This window comes from Cyanistes caeruleus, chromosome 5 (genome assembly GCF_971803275.1).
Source record: "Cyanistes caeruleus chromosome 5, bCyaCae1.hap1.1, whole genome shotgun sequence".
In the NCBI taxonomy this organism is placed as follows: Eukaryota; Metazoa; Chordata; class Aves; order Passeriformes; family Paridae; genus Cyanistes; species Cyanistes caeruleus.
Window position 1 is genome coordinate 53045708 of NC_141705.1, and position 20286 is coordinate 53065993.

Below are 20286 nucleotides of genomic sequence, written 5' to 3' on the forward strand. Positions count from 1 at the left end.
CTGGGGAGCCCGGTGCTGCTGCAAAGCGAATTACAACCTGCTCCGGTTCTTCCAGGGTCCCTGCAGCCCCCCTTCCACAGCACGTTTCCCTTGTAAAATGTCCTCTGTGTCCATTGCCGAGGAAAAAAAACCTCGCAGAAAGTGTCGGCAACGCCTGTACGTGATTGCTTCCTCTGGCTGGTAAGCACAGATCCCTGTAAGTGGTGCTAGAGCCACCCCACGGGAACACCAATGCTAGTCCGACCACAAAGGATACAGAATCAGTTCTGGCCCCTTCATATCGTATCTGAAAATGACTGATTTTTGTCTGTGAGTAAATTAGATTACTCGTCTTTTAATAGAAATGCTATTGAATCAGCCCAGCTGAACATCACTGAATCATGAAAATGAGATTACTGTGTTGTTGATGGAATACAAAAGGACCCAGAGCTGAGGCTCTTGTCAAAGTAAATGCCCAGCTTGGTGGTTGTACCTCGTTTATGTTGCATGCAGCTTATTTGTATTTCACAGCATAGTTACTGAGTTACTCATCTTGATTCTACAGCAGTTTTAATTTTATGTTATCCTTCACATCTGAGCAAAGGGGATGTAGAAAGATACTACAAGCATCTAGAGTGACGAGATGCTGTCTTTTCAATCTGCTTTAAACAACCTGCCAAGTTTGGATGAGGAGAGATAATGTTGACTGACACAGTGTAAACACTCAGATTATAAGGATAGCAAGCACCCTCACAAGGTTCTTTTTTGCTATTGCATGGGAGACTGGTTTTAGCAACTTCCTTTGAATTCCACTAGGTGACCACAGAGGCTTCTCACTGTGCTATAGTAAAGTCTATATCTTTAAGTGAATGTCGGTCATCTTTCAATGAGATAAGCTTTATTTCAAAGAGAAATTATAAGCTTGAACCAAAACCAGTTAGTTCTTTAGGTTCACTAAACTTCACCCAACTTCCTTTGCTCTGAAATGTATGAATCTCAGCTGCAATAAAAATTCAGTACTCACTAGGGACTGGCCATAAACAAATCAAATTGGAAAATGTGTTTTACGAGCCGGCTGGAATGGAAGAAATGAAAAGGTGTATGTGACATGTAATATAAAATATTGTGACATGTAATATAAAACAGTATGTGAAAATATGTCATAGGATATGTTTTTACCCCTGAGAAGCAGCTGACTTGTTGACACTGACTGGAGCAATAGGTGTCACAGATTTGTTTAATGTTTTTTTTTCAGGACTCAGTGTCCTGACATTTTGTCCTGTCTATTACAAAACACAAATTCTGCTCTCATCATTCATTTCCTTTTTTTTTGTATTGCAGTGCTGAAGCCTTGGACTGCAAACAGCTTCTTTGTTTCATCTGAATTTTTATTTACTGTTTGTCCTCCCTAGTGCTGCAAAAATTAATTCACAATTTCCACTTATCTAGCACTTCACCAATATGTTTTAGCATTTTAAATGTTCTCTAGTTGCAAATAAGATCACCTCTTTGATACACGATTTCCCACTCCGTGTTCAGAGCCCTTTAACACAATCAAACTTTTCCAGATAGAATTTAGACTTTGTAGAAGATATCTATTAATCTCAAATCTTTAAGAATTATCCAGTAAAGCACATCTGAAAATGCAGACAAAGTTCTCTTTAAAAAGGTCTGAATTCTGCCTTTTTACTTCTGGAATATAAATTTATTTTCCATCTTCTAATCAATCCAGAGTACAAAATTCATTAAGGAAGTTCTGGTTTAGTTTACTGTCAGTGCTTTTCAGGTAACCTTCAATGGTATTGGTTTTCACTGCTTTTTTAGTGCTTTTGTGATCTACAGAAAAGGAGATTTCAGTATGTCAGTGATGGCTTCTCTACTTTGAGACATACTAACAACTCAAAAAAAACCTTTGTAAGTGACAAAATTAAAATATAAAAATTAAGATCCATTACTGTTTCAGGGGGGAATTTGTCCTTGTTTATAGTGTTGTTTTGGACCACTTCTCTTTTCTTGCTTCCTTTCATTAAATGATTAAAAGCCTTGACAGTTTCTTTGTATCTGAATTGCCACTTAATCATACAGATACATATCTTTATGCTGTCACTGTCTGATCTTATGGGGCTCTTGAACAGAAAGGATCTGAGCCAAAGTCCATGAAATTCAAGGTGATTTTTTCCACAGGCTTTTCCTCATGACCAATGGTGTTGCTTACCAGGAATGTGATGCAGAATAGATGCTCTGTATCAGATTTGGCAGGAAAATTGACATTTGAAATACTTGCATTCTCTATCTTGCAACACAGATAAAGCCTTTGGAAAACATATGGGACACCTTGTTGCTGTCCTCTCCTTGCCAAGTCTATTCTAGAATTAGGGTCAGTTCTCTGAAATGTTAATTATATTCAGATTTGTAAGAACGCCTATTTTCTGTGCATACCCAAGGAGATGTTTAAATGAAATGCCACGAAGGGTTGACTATTTGCAGTGGCTAGGAGGAAAATCCTAACACTGTGTCTGGTTTGGCACAGTAATCCTGAACTATTCAGAAAGGCGAAAGGACACTGCAGGGATGGAAAACAGTCTCTTCCTAATCCTTGCTGTTCCCATGGCAGATGAAACAAAGAACAAGAGCAAGATAAGCATGAGCATTAATGCAATAGTTAGTGTAATGAGACAAAGAGAAACTTTCCTTACCATCCTGAAAATAACCTCAGAAATCATCTGTATAGTGGTGCCTTATCTGATCACAGAGAAACTAAACAATGAGACTCTGAGGAGGCTAAGTATTTTGCGAGTGTCTCAAAAACAACTTCGGTGAAGAAGTGATCTTTCTTTTTTTGTGGTGCTGTGCTTCCTGCTGAAAACAGTCTGTCATGGCTCTACCAGCAATCATTGCTTTGGGACTGCTATGGGAGTAACACTGAGCATGTGTAGGAAAATTGGATTGTGGGCTTACAGCTGAGCATCAGAAATCTATTCAAAGTGCTGCTGGATGAGAGTGACTTATTGCAACCACCTTCTGCATAGCTGTAGTACAACATTCTGGGGACAAATATTGTCAAACACACCCTGACACAGCCACCAAGGCAACTTCAGGCCTGTGTAAGAGCTTCTTCCTTCCAGGTCACAGTGAATATACCTAGTGAGGCAAAAACCTAAGCCGTGTGTGACTGTATTTTTTGTAAATGCACACTGATGCAAAATCTTAGGAAATTGATTCAAGAATTGTTCTCTCTGCTCCATTAAAAAGTGACATGATGAAAAGAGACTGTGAACCTTACATTAACTAGGCAGTTAAATCAGGTTTCTATGTGTCTCATGTATCTGAACCGTCTGCTGATCTTAACCATTCATTTTAATTTGTCAGTACACTAGATTTCTACCAAGCTGATACAGGCAAAAGCAATTTCCAGGGAGAAGTGCAGACGTCTGGTCGTGAGAATGAAATATTTCAGCACTCCTATCACATGTGACAGCTAAGCAAATCTGTCCCTGATGCTGACTCTATTAAACCCTTCTGTGTTTAGTAATAAAATACTGTCACCTCACCACTACCCAAGGTAATGGTAGAGGAAGTCAATAAAAACCCTCAGTGGCTTCAAGATAACTGGAAAAGGTGTAATGCACACATAAGAGAAAAGAGTAATGTATAGCCACTCAGCAATGTGGGGATACTGTGCTTAATTTACAGCCTGAATGAAGGTCTCATGTATTCAGGAGCTTCCTTGGATAGTAATTAATAAAATCAGGTTCAGAATGAAAAGATGAGTGTGCTGGTCTCAGGACTCCACCTGAGACTCCATTGCACCACTGCTGTTTAAGCTGCTTTACACAGTGAAATACTGCAATTGTCTCTCTCCACAGGCTGAAAAACATGTATATCAAATGAAGTCAGTTGAAAAGAATGTATCATAAATTTTCTTCTTTCACACCAAATTTGCACTCAGATTTATGTCACTGAATTTTGGAGAAATTCTCTCACTCTAGGTTTCCATTATTTCTTTATTCATTGATATGGATTGCACAAAACTTTGAAGATAGGTAGAAATAGAAAAGTAAGAAAAAAAAGCGTATTTATAGAGAAATTAAGTTTCACATTTCAGAATATAGGTCAAATTCATTCCTAGGAGTGAAGAAATTAATTTTCCTTCAGCTCAGACCATTCCAGATGTGGTTCCTATGAAGCACATATCCTCATGAAAACTTGGGTGTAGACTCTGCCTGAAGCAGGGATACCTCACCACAGAAAACATTCTTCTTAACTGGTTGGAGAGCAGACAGTGACAAATTGTGTTCTCTTGTACCTATTCTAAGGTTAATTGTAAAATTGTTACAATGTGAAGGAAAAGGATTTAATTGCATTTCTGTGCCAGTGAAGAATAAGGAAGAGATTAATGTTTTTAGAGAAAAGGATGTGTCTGATATTTAGCCCTTGTAATACCACATCAGGATGTGATAGAGAGAGGTTCAAAGCCTAACCTAGTTCTAGAGTGCATGTGATAAGATATGGGTGCATAATATTGTCCTCACATAACCTAGGGTAGCAGTAGTAAGGGAATTATCTTTGTGATTAAGCCATTAAGGCACATGGCCTCCTTTGGAAAGGGATATTTGGCCAATTAAGTTTGTACAATGGATGCATATTGTACTTTGTGGATAATCTGACAGCCTTGCAGACTCTCTAACAAAGTGTATGCACTGGTATTTTTTAAATTAGAAATATGTTTAAAAATAAATATTCGCTCTTGTCTGTTTTCCTTCCTCTTGTCTCTCACAGATCTCTCTCTATTGTTCCTTCTGTATGGAGCCTCCTAACATCAGCATCTCTGCACATATGTGAGCACAATGGGTTGCCATAAAGGATTAGAGAGTCATGCAGTTCCTACAAGGTCACTCAAAAATTTAGGTTGGAGTACAGACTATAACCAAAGAGGTTGTCTAATTCAAAGTAAACTCAAAAAGCAAATCATTCTTCCAAACTTCCTTAGAGACAGTACACTTTACAGCTGTGGAATCTGCTATTGAATCATGCTGTGCTCAGGCTTCAAATGAATAAAACCTTGAAGAAAGCTGTGTCTTTAATGGAATTCTTCCAGTATCTTTTTCACTTTATTTGTGATAAATATTAAAAAAAAAAAAAAGAAGAAATTATATGGTACAAATTATTTAGGGTGTAGTCAATGGCACCTACACTTAATAAATAAATTTTTTTGTCTTCTTATGCATATTTTCTCAGCAGTAGTTTTTCAGGTGTTTCACAGCAGTGATTGGTAACAGTGAGCACCCTAGGTATTTTCTCATGTCTTTGCTGAAAAAGAAAAATTATTCACAAGCAAGTTTATTATTCATCCAGGTCTAATCCATAAGGAAAGGAAGATGGAACAGCAAAGTCACTTAAGTCGTGGTCCAGCTCATGGCAAAAGTGGAAGGAAAGTTCAAAACAGCACATCTGATTGTAAAAACACTCATACACTGTGGCAAGACAAACTTTGCAGCGCAAGAATCTTACTGTGGAAAGGACTGAGGCACAGCTAAAACTGTAGATATTTGCTAGAGAGGGAAAGGTATGTAGCTCAGCAGCTTGAGCAAGAGAGTGGGGATTCAGTATTGGATTTTATGCTGGGGTTTCATGCTGCTACACATTCCTGTAGATTTGATATGCAATCCTGGCTTTATTGCTAACTGGCTCAGTGGACTCCCAAAATTCATGTTGCACAGCAGATTGTTCCTTGACCCCTCATAGAATTTGGTGCTGGCAAATACAAGATTTGCTTCTTTTGCCTCTCTGCAGTTGCAACTATGTATCATTATGATAAAATAAGTGAGCATCTTCACCAGAGACAATTTGCTATTTGTATTTATATCTCGTGTAAAAGGCAGAACTGTGCTAATTCATAGAGTTTTGCTGAAGATTAATTTAATTGGAATACTGTTCTTGAAGAAAGCTGTGAAAGTTAAAGACCAAGGTTAGCATGTATTAGGATTTATTTCAGTAGAGATTTAGATATCAGCACCCATGTGAAAAGAGACTCCATTTAACTCAGGTGAACTCAGACACTCTGTCAAACCCTGTGGTAAGGTGGTATAAGGGATGACTTTCTGAACTTAAGGAGTATGCTGAGAAAGCTGTCTGGGAAACACAGCTCCTTTACTGGGCACTCTCTTCCAAGCAGAGCCAAAGGACTCCTTTGCTTTGGGTCCTTATGCATTCCTTCGCTTATGAATCACCCAAAACATGCTCAGGTTAATGGGAATCTTTTCTTTCACTTGAAGGAACATTAACTCCCAGCCAAACAAAGGAAGATAATTGTAGGAGTGATGATTTATTCTCCTTTCCAGGAATTTGTATGCTACCATATGGGAAAGTACTATCATAAGTATAAATGTATATTCTGAAAGCCCACTCTCCATAAATACTATGGAAAACAACCAACCCCTTGTGTCTTTCATTTTTTACCCGTATCTGATTATATATCAGCAATTAAGGGAAACTTGCAATATCTGCAAAGTCAGAGTTAATATCCCCATTAAGAACTGAATACATTTGGGAAAAAAGAAAAGAATTGAGCGTTCCAGAACTATAAAACTAGACAGTGCAGTTTGATATACTCTTTTATGCACAGCTATTGTGTATTGTTATAGAGCTCTGAATGCACATTCACCTACAACATCACTATGCATAAGTATGTAGTATAATTATTTTCATAAGTAGTATAATCCTAAGAATAGGATGTTTCAAATTGTCAGACATTGATGCATTTTATACATTTAATTGCTTGTATTTTCGATTTACTGGAGAAGTTTACAAACACAATATTTTTTAATGGGTTTAAAATAAAACAGTGCATTTGCAATTTCTTTGCAAAAGAAGGAAGAAAAAAAAGTCAACAGCAGTTTACTGTGTATAAAACTGGGGGCCATCTATTGTAGTCCTTTCCTACCCATATATGATAATGACTTCCCTGTTGATTTTGAGATAACCACCCTAAGGAATAAAACATTGCTGCATTTACTCTGTTAGAAATGTTACCATGGTAAGCCTGAGTAAATGCTGCCAGTTTGGTCCCTTGCTTGTTTTAGATGGTCTTTTTTAAGGTCAAAAAATAATTGTATTGAAATTGCTAGGACCTTTTCCATTTATGTCACTGGAAACAGGAATATAAGCAGTACATAGGAGACAAGAAAAAATACGTAGCTTACTTTCCCTTTGTAGTTTCAAAGCTGGATGCTTTGGAGTTGGCATCCTGCTGGCCCCTGATGATGCCGGTGCTGCGAGAGGATTGCTTGACAGATCTGTTCCCTGTAGCTGCATCCAGGCTTGTAGTGACTCCTTTCTGGAGAAGGATCTCTCTAGCAGTGCTTTGTAGAGTTGTCCCTTTGCTGAAAGATGAGCTTCCCGTCTTGTCTCTGCCAGAGTCACCTTCACTGTGTCCATTTGATTGACTTGCAGGGGTAGATATTGTAGGGCTGGAAGTTTTCTTCACTGTTGTCATTCCCAGTGTCTCGCCTGCAGATGCAAAAGGAGGTCCCTGTGAGGCACTTGCTTTGGCAGTTTGGATTTCAGAATGAGGTGAACCCCTAATTGTGGTGAAAGATGGAGTTGAGTCTGAATGATGTGTCTGGGTTTCATCGCCTTGTCCTGTGGTCCAGAGTTTTCCTAGAGTGTTAAATCCAGTGCTGCCCCTGTGTAAGTACAATAGGAGCAGCAAGAAAATTATCTCTTTCATTCTGATGGTTTTTAAATACTACAAGTTATCTCACATTTATTTCCTAAACAAGAAATCCTGTAGTTTCTCCCTCCTCCTGGGCTGCTGCTCAGATAATGAGCCTACCCAGAGGATGCCCTGACAGGCTTTATTTCTGTAGAAAGGAAACAGGTTTTGGTGTTTCAAAACTGACTGAGGAAGCCTGGCTTCCTGTTTCTGTGGATCCCTCTGCAACCTGTGACCCCTTGGAGAGCAGGATCCTGGCAGCCTATGTGGGAGGGAAAAAAGAAGTCCACAGAAGGCACAGGATAAAGATTAATGGTGTGATAGAAATGTGGAAAAATATGTACTGTGAAGCAATCCTGAGGGATAAAACCTGAAATTATTAGCTGATTTTCCTTTCACATGTACATGGACAGACAAGTGACTTATCACATGTGCCCTTTGGATGGGTCAAACTTATGACCTTGTTATTGGCAAAACTGGTGTGCTACACAAAGCTCAACATTTGCTGTGTCTTCTCTTTTTTCTCTGAACATTTAAGCACACTCAGCTAACAGTGCAGAGATAAGGAAGAGATTCACACTGTATCCACCACTAATCTCCATGCCTGGAGATATTCAAAACTTGACTCAAAACTCAAAGACAAGACCCTGAGCAATATGATCTCAGCCCTGCTCAGAGTTGGGTTTTGGACCAGATGACCTTTGGATGTCTTTTCCAGTCTACATCACTCTATGAAATTATGCTTAGTAAATTCAAGGTTGAATGCTGCAGCCAGGAAAGAGGAGATGAATGCTTTCCTCCTCTACTGCCATTCTCCAGCTCTCTGAGAGTAAGGCTGCTCTGCTTACTTTCTTGTTGAAGGAAAAGAAAGGGAAAAGGTAATTGCTGAAGAAATTGCATAGAGAAATACAACATGAAATTTTAAAGTGGGTACAAAGCAGCAACAGAATAGACCTGTCAAGAACCATATAGATCTGAGAGGCCATTGCACACCAGTTCAAAAAGCCTCTGGCAACTGACACAAGTGCTGTACTATGGACAAGACATCCCTGAATGTAAGATCACACACCAGCAAACAGAACAGCAGCTTCTGGTGTACTTTATATTACTTGAGGATCACCTTTTCTCAAAAACAGATGCAAAATCCCCATTCCATTGAAATCTGATGACTAACAGGGACACAGTGGAAAAGCTGGTAAATTACTTGTATATTTTTTCAGAAAATACTTTCAAAAAACCCCCCAAACCAAACCAATAAAACCAAGAGCAAAACACCAAACATGGGGGATAAACCACCAGCTCTTGTTGCACTCAAATAAGTCTCTGTGATGATTGTTCCTGTTTAGAAGATTTGGATAACAGTGCCTTGCTTTCAGTTTCCAGGTGAACAAGTTCAGGTGTGCTAAAGGTTTGGGTTTTCCCTCTCTTATGATTCATTTTTCTGTTTTATTGTCTTGGAAAGCACGGGCTTCTACTGGGTAAGGAAACCAGATGCAATTTTGTGATACAACACACTAGAAAAGATATGAGGTTGTGCTTTATTTTGGAGACTATTTCCCCTCTCTTTTTTTCTTATTCATAGTAAAATCTGTACAAGACCTTTGAATGTAGGACACAGGAGACAATCTAATGAGCCATTTAGTTTGAAGACTAACACATGAAATTTCATGTGAGCACTTATCTTTTTGAGCTTTATTTTTAAGATTTTTGAGATTTTGAATTAGTACCATTAGTACCACTACCTGAATTAGCATATGGCATCCCATTTTTTTTTTTTTTGAAATTCCAAGACAAAGTGAAGGGTAAATTAGTGTTGACTGTATTTGCAACTTAAACACAAGCTGACTTTAAAAATAATATACAGCAGCTACATACTGTGTTTATTTATGCAACAAGAGTGCCTAATAGCAAAAAACCTTTGGATTCTGCTTCATGTCACTCCACTGCAAGTGTTAATTCTACCTCTAAATTCAGAGAAGTGACTGCAGATTTCCACTGCAAAGAAAAGTAATGCAAAAGAGTCTGGCTTTTGGTGGTTGGTAGATTTCACTACAGCAGTGTTTATTTCCCTGTCTGAATACTCCAAAATGAAATTCTATTATTAATATCACTTCATTAGCACATGCCTGGGCTTTAGATTAAAAGATAAAATTGTTTGAAGGCTGCAAAACAATCTTGGCACTGTAAGAAACTCATGATCTCTATTTTCAGATTGTTGTATATTGGATCTGAATCCCAAGCTCATTATAAGTCTTGTTTCAGCACTAGTTCACATCCAAGTGCTGCTTGTCTTGGTGTAAACTGAACCCAGGAAAAGATCAGCACTTGGATGCATTTGATGAAACTTGGGTAGAACTAGATTCAAAATTATCCTGATAACTCCCACTCAACATGTTGCCCACTCCAGTAAGCATAAATCCATAGGTGCCACTTTTTTTGTATCAGTTGCATATTCATGTTACTGAAATCCCTGCATATTGGGCTGGCCTCATGGGTTTTTCTCGGAAATTTTAAAAGTTGAGCTTTTAAAGTTGAGCAGAAGCTGGATCTCAATTTCCAATCAGTATTAAGTGTCCATATTGGAGTCTACGCTCATGCATGCTGCTGAACACATATTTTTTCACTCAATGAGGTTTAACTCTATAGGCATTAGCACATTCAGCAGGAGTCATGCAGAGCCTCTCATCACCCATGAGAGCACAAAATAGTAAAATAAGATGTTTTCTGGCAGGTGGAAATTGATTGTGAAGATGCAAATGCATTCCTGGGGGAGTCATGTAAGTCACCAGGCTACATTATATAAAAAAGCAATATCCTCCTGCTCACAGAAGAGTTATCCCTGTTCTGTACTGCAGAAGAGCACCGTTTATTTTCAGGGTCGCATCTGTGGTTCTTCAGACAAGGCAAATACTTTACTAATGCTTGAGTGAGCTGACCAAAGACTGTGATTTTAGAAACACTTTTATATTTTACATCTGCTAGCAGCACACACTCATCACTGTGATTTCAGACAAATCCCTGAACATCTCATTGCATAACCTCAGCCATCTTCGAGAACTCTCCCCAAGCACTATAAGGGGAGCATCAGTTACCAGACTTCATAGCCACCTTGGCAGAGTTACTGTTGATCCTCTAGATTATCTAACAACTTCAATAAGATCACCATGGCTACACAGCCACAGTCCACCATCCTCATTCCTCGGGATTTACCAGTAGAAAAACTATTCCCAGTCTTAGGCAGAGTCGTCTGAATCCATAAGGATTAGTCACCCAGAACTATTCAGGCCAAGGACTGCACATCCAGATTATCTCCTCTACCTCTGCTGGCAGCAACAGCATCTGTAAAACAGTGCTCATTCAATGGGCTCTCTGTCTGCTTAGCACCTGGGGTCACAAGTGATAAGGTAAAAAATGAGAGTTTCTATGCGAGTGTTGTGGTTTAACCCCAGCAAGCAAGCCTCACACAACCTCTCTCTCAGTCCTTCACCAGTAGGATCAGGAAGAAAATCAGAAAGGCAAAAGGTAGAAAACTCATGTGTTGAGATACAGACAGTTCACTAAGAAAAGCAAAAGCCACACATGTAAGCAAAGCAAAGAACAAGGAATTCATTCAGTGCTTCCATGGGCAGGAAGGTGTTCAGCCATCTCCAGAAAGCAGGGCCTCACCATATGTAATGGTTACTTGGGAAGACAGCTGCCGTCACTCCAAACATACCCCCTTCCTCCTTCTTCCCCCCACTCTATACACTGAGCATAATCCATATGGTGTGGAATAGCCCTTTGGTCATTTTGGGGTCAACCGTCCCAGCTGTAGCTCCTCCCAACCTCCCACCCCAAAATTCCCTGCTAGTGTTGCAGCGCAAAAAGCAGAAAAGGCTTTAGCTCTGTGCAAGCCCTGCTCAGCAATAACACAAACATCTCTATATTATCAACCCTATGTTCAGCACAAATCCAAACCACAGCTACATACCAGCCACTGGGGAGAATTTTAACTCTCCCCAGCCAAAACCAGCACAGTGAGAAAGATGTTACTGAATAGCTCTTTATTCCACTAGTGTGCTTACTGCTGGGAGAATTTTGCTTTCCCTTGCTCCAGATCAAACACACTTGTATTTGACATAAATTCTCACATTTCCTGCAGTGCCTCTTGGTACCAGCTGAATGGTCCAGTGAAAAAGCCACTTTGCTTTCCTTTCTCATATACAGACGCACAGGGCAGCACTTAAGACAGCAAAATAGGCACCTCAGGATAAGGAAGATGAAATCACTTCTGCAATAATTCAGAAAATTCCTGTCAGGTTATGAAGAGCTCTAAATAGCTCTATATCAAAAGAAAAAGAATCTTTTTCTCATAATAATTTTTCCTCTGTAAGGTCCAAAAGCTTACTGAAGACTCCTGAGCAATACCCACACTTACTGTTTGGTTTGGTTTGAGATTTGTTTTTTATTTATGTTTGTTTTAAGTTTTTGTTTTTTATTTAAGGATGGCTGGCTAGCATGAATTAAAAGCAAACATTACAAAATATGCTATCATGCTTAAGGTGACCATTGCATACTTAGAAAAAAAAATATTTCTCTATGTCTACCTAGGAAGTTCAAATGTTGCATCTAAAATAGGATTCCATGAATCAGTAAGATTTCTTTAGGTTTGTCCTAATTACATAATAAAATAATTCCTTTGAATCCTAGTTTGCTTAGAATGGTAGCAACAGGAGAAACCATTACTTTATGTAAAAAGACCTAGCAGCAGAAGGATTTTCCAGTTGAAGGTCAGGACATGAAGTTTGCATGGTTACAGCATGAACGCTTAGTGTTTCTAAAGGCTCAGCTGTGATTTGGATCCAGCTAAGGCAAAGAGTCCTTTTCCATCACCAGCATCACTCTTGATCAAACTAAGCAAACAAAATACCCTACAGTATCTGAGTATACTTTTGCTGAAGTATCATGTAAAGCTTTGTTTTTAAAGTGTATTCCAGTATATTCTTTTCCTTTGCCTGTGGGCATGTTTTTAGCCTTCAGAGACATTTATGTATTCTTTTTACTTGGGAGCAGTGGCAGCTGATGAAGGAGATTGCTGTCTGCTTCAGACTATCCTTGGGGCAAGGCTGACATCAGATAAGTGGCAACTGGCAATCATCTGGTTACTTTAAAAAAAACCCTATGTGAGCTGTTCCTAGCATTTCCTTTCTAGAAATGATTTTGATAGGCAAATAAACCAAAGAACACTACTTTGTTTTTTTCCTAGAACAAAAGAAATAACTTCTTGGTGCAGAGATCTCACTTTGGCCTTTTTTTTCACAGCACTGCCTCCCAGGTGTGATGAAGCCACCAGTCTTTGATGACCATTGCAGCCTCTTTTACCAGCCTCAAGGTGATGGTGCTATAAACCAGTTTAGTTGAGGTAATGCTCACACTGTTCTGGAGACCAAACCATTCTCAAGAGCCAGGAAATCAGCAAGAGACCTAGGAAAACAAGTTACCTAGAGAGGCTTTAAATCCAACACTAAGAGAAGCATTGCTTTATCTTCAAGAAAATGTGGCAAGCTGGGAAATAAGTAATTCTGAAGGACAGAAACTTCCTGAATGCACTTTTCATCTGTCTGGTAGTTTCATTAGCAACAATCTGTGAAAAACAAACCTGTGCTACTGACAAGCCCCCATGCCAGCTCATTCCCCAGAGTATCCATCAATAATATTCTGTGGAAACTAGAAAGAAGCCAGGACTGTGACAAAAGACCAGAGCAGCAAAAATTTCCTCTTCTGGAAACACACATCCATGTCTGTGCTGGGCTACTCTCCTGCAGCTGAAGGCGACTCTGCAAGGTGATCAACCCTCCTGAACAGCAGTGCTGCACGTGACTGGAAGAGCAGCATTTCCCTGAACTCTGGGAGCAGCCAAACCCCTTGGCATTCCTTAAGGGCAGGTGCTGTGAATTCTTCTGGAGTGTGTACCATACTTGTTCTGTAGAGTCGAGGGCTAAGAGACAGCATTGACCATGTTTATCTCTCTCCTTTGGCAGAAGTAGTTGCTTCATTTTGTTCACATTATAGTAGGGATGAGAAGGGAAACTGGGATGTTTCCACAACACCTTTGGTAGCAAAAAGAATAAAGACAGGAAAGAGAGGTGACTGAAGAGGAAGAGGGCATCAAACGGAAAGGAAACTGGTAAGAGGCAAAAACCAGAGAGATGATGATTACAGAAGTAGTGACAACCCTGGAAAGGGAACCCTGCTAAAATTTGTGTTTGTTACTTCAATTTAAGCTTTCTTAGACCTTGGAAGTGCTTTTAATGTCAAGTTTTTCCTGATATGTGTGAAACAAAAAGCTTCCAAAAGCAGAATACCAGAACAAGGCCTGCACTGCTTTGTCTTCAGGAGGTGTCCAAAGAAGTCCCTTTCTTTCCTTAAAGTGTGTGCCTCTGCTAGGATGTAAAGAAACAGGCAGAGGTATGAATGAAATATGCATCAAGGCGGCTGCTGGCCTCACAAAAAAATGAGGTGAGTGTCCAGAGTAAGGTCAGAGCCTTTTTCACTCTTTCCACTTAATTCCTTATATTTCCTGAATATTGTAAATAATACCTAGGACATTTCAAAAGTAGCAGCCAGAGATGACCCATAATCACCCAGCTAATAAAACTAGAGGGTCTGTCAAGCTGCATGAGGAGCAGCCTACTTTTAGCCAGTTTGCTATGACTGCATTCTGCAGAAATGCAGACTGAAGTGATAGTTGATATTCCTCCCATCACTGTGTTTCTTAAAAGTACTGTTTCCATGGCAAATATACAGACTTAGCTTTCTACAATCACAGTCTTTTACCACTTTTCTTGTAGGTATATATTTAATGGGAAAATATATGTCTTCTCCCCTCCCTCTTCCACTCCCTGCAAGCAACTCAGTCTGGAGTGAGAGTCACAGATCCTTTAAAGGACAGTGAGAACACATTTGCTTCTTCCTAAGGAGAATGAACGTTGTGTAAGTTATGCAAAGAACAAGGCTTTATGGAGCCAATCAAGGTTAAAAAGCTGCATGTGATTTCCTAAGACTACAGGAGCTTTGCTCATGATGTTTTGTTTTTCTGCATTTTGCTCTTCCAAGACATCTTTGGGTCAATTTCATTTTTGCCATTTTATACACAGAATTCCTCTTTCTGTTTTTCCAGCAATGAGCCCCCAGAAACTGGCTGTATGCAGATAGCCATGAAGTTCTTCCATTACTCATAAGCTATGGCCTGTTGCCAAACTCTGGGGCATTTGGAAAGGCTTAGTGGGACAGAAACCTAAAAGGGAAGGTGATAATACAGCTGTAGACATTTCAGTACACATAAATTTAAGTTTATGCATATTTCTGTCTCCTAATTTTTGCTGCTGTGCTTGAAATTTGTCCAGGTTTGGTTGGATACATGACTAGAGCTTGTTGCTGTTCACAGGGTGAGTGTATGTAATGCACAGGAATAAGTATGTCAGTCTCTAGTTTTTGTAGTGACCATGGTGTTCTAGTTCATTAGGACAAGAAATTTGATTTTTTGGGTGTTTCCCAGCTGGTATCTCTGTGGTTTGAAATGTATTGTGTCAGGATATGGTAGTGTCTTATTTCCTTCAGATATGACTATGGGGTAAGTTAAGTCATAGACCTAAACCAGCTCAGGAGGATGTAAAAGTATCTCTCCAAAGACTGGGGCAGTCTGATGGCCAGTTTTGTCTTGGGTTTGCAAGCAGGTTTTTATACAAATAGGTTTGGTAGAAGAGCTAAGGATGTGGAATATCTATACAAGAGAATAACCTGATTCACAATGTTTGGTTGGTCTCAATTTCCAACACTGACTTTGATTTAACCTGCTCAGTTTCTCTTACAGAATTGCTTGATCATGTTGTTCTCCCTTTTACCCTACTTAAAGAGATACTTGGGGATTTATGTTCCTTAAGACCTCCTTTGAAGGTAGGACAAATTATCTCCAGATTGACCGGTGATGATGTGTTTTAATTCTCCAGTCAGAAAATGGTGTATAAGCATGGGAGAAGCCAAGGATTTGTCAGAAAAGAGATTCCAAACCCACTCAAATTTACTCTTCAATGTGGCCTTTAACACAAGAATTTTGAAATTATCCTTTTCACTCAGATTTAAAACCTCACATTCAGCTACTGTGTGGATTGCTACTATATGGAGCCATATTTTGTTTTCCTGGAAAGCTTGATAATATGTAAAACTAATCTACATTGAAGGCTTCTCAAAATTCTCTGATCTTGCAACAGAAGGAGGTTGCTCCAAGCCCTAGGAGCAAGCTCTCTGCTATTTACAAAGAAGCTTTTTCCATCGTACGGAAAATAAATTTGAGAGAGTTTTCTCTGGCTCATGCGATTAGTTCTATTCCTAGAAAATTAGTTAGCAGTCTTGACATGCCCTGGGAGAAAAACAAAGGGAAGGCAACACAAACCTCAGTGTGTAATCTTCTATTAGAGCAAATGTGGGTTATTTGTAGCGACTAATTTTTCCCTTGGAACAAAAAAGTGAAGGAGGGTAGAGTAATGTGTGATGCAATGGTTGCTGCAGCTGGGAGTTTAGAGTTGGACTGGAGCCTGAAGCGGCTTCATTTAGAAAATAAAGAGCTTTAGGAGCAAGTACTAAATCTAAGTACATGCATGTGTGCTCATGTATAGCAGCCATGACAAAATCAGTGCCAAATGAGAGCTTGGATTTTGAAAGATATTGGAAGGATTTCTTAGCTGTATCAGTAAAAGGAAAACTGGAGGTTAAGAGAGTGTCGAAGGAGGTCAGAGCAGGCCGTAATGACCACCAGCAAATTATTCCAGTTGGAAGAGCTGGAAAACCTAGTACCGAGTGTGTAAGCATGATTTCTTACTTCCCAAATTGCCTTCTTTGGCAGGAGCTTTAAAGGACAGGGAAAGGATCATGTCAGCATACCCATGACTCAGCACTGGTCGGTTGTTAGAAAGAAGATACAAATAAGTTATCAAAGGAAAGCAGCCTCAGCAGTACATATATAAGCAGTTCTAGTAGGAAAGGAACAAAAAATTACTATATAACATAAGCTAAGCTCACAAATGAAGGTGTAGCATGGTATCACAGACCAAGGTAAAAGTGCAGAGCGTAGATGCTCTTACCAAATATAATATTGATCTCAACCACTGGTCCTGGTTTGAGAAGGGAGAAGCAATATCCCATTCCTCCCAGGGAGGAGATGCTGAGTGTGCTATAACTCCCTGTCCATGGCCTGGAGGTATCAGCCTTCATACCCAGAGGGGCAGTGCAAAGGTGAGCACAATAACAGAGAAAGGGGAGAGGTTCTAGGAAGTTTGTGTATACGTCATTTCTAACCGTATTTCATCTGAACTATGTGACTATCATTGTAACTGCACCAAAAATAATTATTTAATTCCATGGTTTAGAGTTTCATTAAACTAAAAATAAGTTGTTCATTTTGCATATAAGGTGTTCCCCTTTTTTGCTTATGACTTTGGAGTATAATGGTGGAGAATTTAGGCAATGCAGTCTTTGATATGGATGCATCAAACTGCAGAGCAGAATCTGTACTGTGAGTAGCAGACTGGTGGTAACAGAGGAAAACCCATCAGTGTGTGTTGCAGTCCAGGACAAGCCTTGCCAGTAACCTGGGCCACTAATCAGGGATGTTTCCAATAACTGGAGGGAGAGTTTCATTGGATTAATTTTTGTAAAATGGCTCATTGTCAATGACATGCGATTCTGGTGAAAAGACAAAGAAAATGTCACAGAACAGGGGAGGCCAGGGTGTGCCTGGCTTCCAATGAAGCTCTGTGGTTCTATAAAATGGGTTGTATGGTTTGCTGGGAAATACAGGCTTCACAAATTTATGAGGCACAGTAAAATAAAATGATTAATGGCTTATTCCTGGCTTTTCAAACTGCTAGAACTGAGCAACACATTTTCCTGTCATGTGGGGGTAGGGTCTAAGAGGAGTGCTTATGTTTGTGTGCAAGCTGTGCTTACCCTCTGCAGTAATAAAATTTTCTCTATGAGCCCCATTTCAATTTCCACATGTTTCCAGTGTTTTTGACACTGCCAGCTACATCTACTGAGTTTCAAACAGTCCTAACTGATAAATATCTGAGCTGGAGGGGTGGAAAAGACAGCTTTAGTTTGGGATAGTGGCAGTTGCTGTGCAAGAAAATATGTATATTTCAAGCAACAGTCTAAAGCATTCCTAAAACCACTAAGCAAGGCACTGTAGGGTATATAGAAGAATATGGGAGCACTTGACTGAAGGTGCATTGTGATGTTGAGTAACCCACAGTGGCAAGTGTGTAATAAATCTATTTAATAGACAGGATCCATGTATGCTCCCTTTAGTGTGCATCAACATTCAGCCTCACTCTTGTCCAGATCAAGTGTGGGGTGTAAGAGAACCATGGTTTCCCCATCCTGAGTGCCAAATCTCCTTCTTAGGGCCACAGAAAACTAGTGGAGAGGCTGGGAGGTGACTAGGAACCATCTTTTCTGGGCTGACCAGGTTATATTTCCATGGGTTTTTCCCCCATTTTGCATTGTGACTTTAATTTGGTAAAAAACCAATGAACAGTCTGTTTACTCAAAAAGAAGTAGGGGGAATCTCAGAAAGACAAGCTGGTGTGTATTAGTAGTATGTTTCCAAGGGAATTTTAAACTCACCCTCTGCAGAATAGCTATGAGGTTTTGTACATGGGAGGCCAGCCAAAGGATGAAGAGGATGACGGCCCAATTACACCAATCAGAAAGGTTACAATCAGAAAGGTCTGTATTACAGCCATTTGCAAGAGGACAAAAGATGGGTTAAAGTTGTAGGTTATTTCCTTTCTAAAGAGAGCAGAGAGCCCAATAAGCCAGCCAGGCTCAGCCCATGGGAGTGTCTGCTGCCTCCCTGGGACCTGCATTAAGGATATCACCAAGAAACATCCTAGCCCGGTGCAGCCCTCAGAGTACCCCAGTACTGATCTCCTACACAGGGGTAATGAAATGGCAACACGTAGTCCAAGGGCCATCAAAACAGGACTTCAGGGCTTTGGGACATTTGGTAAGGAAGTCTGGGGCATAAGTTATATTCTCTTTCAGATTTCCTGTTGAAGGTAGCAACACTGGAAGAAACAGACAGGCTGAGTCTATTAATACATGGTTCCATGGCTGATCAGTATTTTGGGGTTTTTGACAGTGGAATGCATAGCACCAAGCAAGCTGGCATCAGATGGGAGTCACCTTTCTCAGCAAGTCTTTGCTAAGGAACTAGCAGGAACTGGCAGAGCTTTAAACTGTGTGTGATAGGGGAGTGACAGACATGGCACACAGCAATGTCAGGATTGTTCCTGGGGTGATATGCAAAGGTTAGAGGGACAGGGTACCAGTGAAGCCCCTCTGCCAGGGACTCTGAAATGTGTGAGCCACACTGGAGCACACTTCCTGTCTCACAGGAATGAGTCAGGCATTCCTGAGGTAAAGGACCAACAGGGAAACAGAAAAAGCCAAACACCAGAGAAAAACCTCAAAGGAATTAAGGGGTGTTTCCCTAAGAAGGTGACACAGCCAGCAGCTGAGCTGAGGTGTCTTTACACCAAAGCATGAAGCATGGGCAACAAACAGGAGGAGTTCGTTGATTTCAGCAATACAGGAGGAGGTTAATGACATTTTTTTTTTTGTATTCTGCTTTTTTCTATGCAAGATGCTCAGGAACGTTTAAAGAGTTCAACTCAATGAGCAGACAGGGGTCAGGTATATACCTGAACTATAAAATGTTTAGGCACACTTCCTGCCAAAAATGTAATCTCTATAAAAATTTGTGGAAATTACATTGAAGACAAAAATCTCAATCTACTCTCTTACAGGTGTAGAGCTGAAGAAATTGCTAAGAACAGAGGAAGAAAAGAAGTTGGGCAGGAGATGAGCTGGTATCAGAGCTTATAACTGAGCATATACATTGCTCTATTTCTTTATTTTGTCTCATCTGATGTGGTGACTGAGGCGAGTGTGGTGAGCTCAAGACATGAAAGTAGAAACTCCAGCCCATGAGCAAATCTGGGACCCAAAATGATGGAGAAGAGTGGGTAGAGGAGAAAGCAAGTACAGTCATCCTTATTATATTAAACATTACAAATTTAGTCGAGGGCTTTCCAGCAACACCTAATCATTATTAAGCACTTACCAAGTAAAATTTCCTTGGAATTTTAAGGAGAGTAATTTATCCTGCTGATAAAATAAAAATTAAACAGTAGCCCTTTCAAATAAAATGTAATAGAAAATTTTTTAGGTTTTGGTTGGGTTGGTTTTTTCCCCCCTGGTTTAAACCTTGCTGACACATTTCAAATGGATTATAAATCTATTATTTTTTTCCCTTGATAGAGTGTGTTTGAACTTGTACTTCAAGAAGGGTTAAGACCTCTCTTTGACTGAAGTTTTTAAAGTTTGAGATAAAACTTAACAAGTATGATGTCATTGCAAGACATTTTCATGTGATGACTTGGAGGAACTGATTTGTCAGAAAAGGACTACTAGCAAAGAATATGTGTATATGATACTGAAGGATGAAAATCTAACATCCATAATACAAGTTACCTCCTCAAAGTGCATTTATG

General features: G+C 39.7%; 1 protein-coding gene and 1 long non-coding RNA gene across 3 annotated transcripts in view; one reads left to right on the forward strand and one right to left on the reverse strand.

Annotated features, from left to right (window-relative positions):
* MMRN1 (multimerin 1) overlaps positions 1–7876 on the reverse strand; it is a 39869-nt gene extending 31993 nt beyond the window's left edge. The window contains exon 1 of one of the 2 annotated variants that reach the window (XM_023926189.2): positions 7182–7876. In XM_023926189.2, coding sequence (XP_023781957.2) covers positions 7182–7708 — 527 coding nt within the window. In that variant the 5' untranslated portion in view covers positions 7709–7876. Of the gene's footprint in view, positions 1–37; positions 200–7181 lie in introns of those variants that run through there. The other variant, XM_023926191.2, reaches the window with a different exon arrangement.
* LOC111928793 (uncharacterized) lies at positions 102–20048 on the forward strand. The gene is made up of 5 exons (XR_015286766.1): positions 102–180; positions 12995–13859; positions 13957–14191; positions 14524–14665; positions 19540–20048. It is a non-coding gene; the product is annotated as an uncharacterized LOC111928793 (long non-coding RNA).
* Positions 20049–20286: the final 238 nt, after the last annotated feature.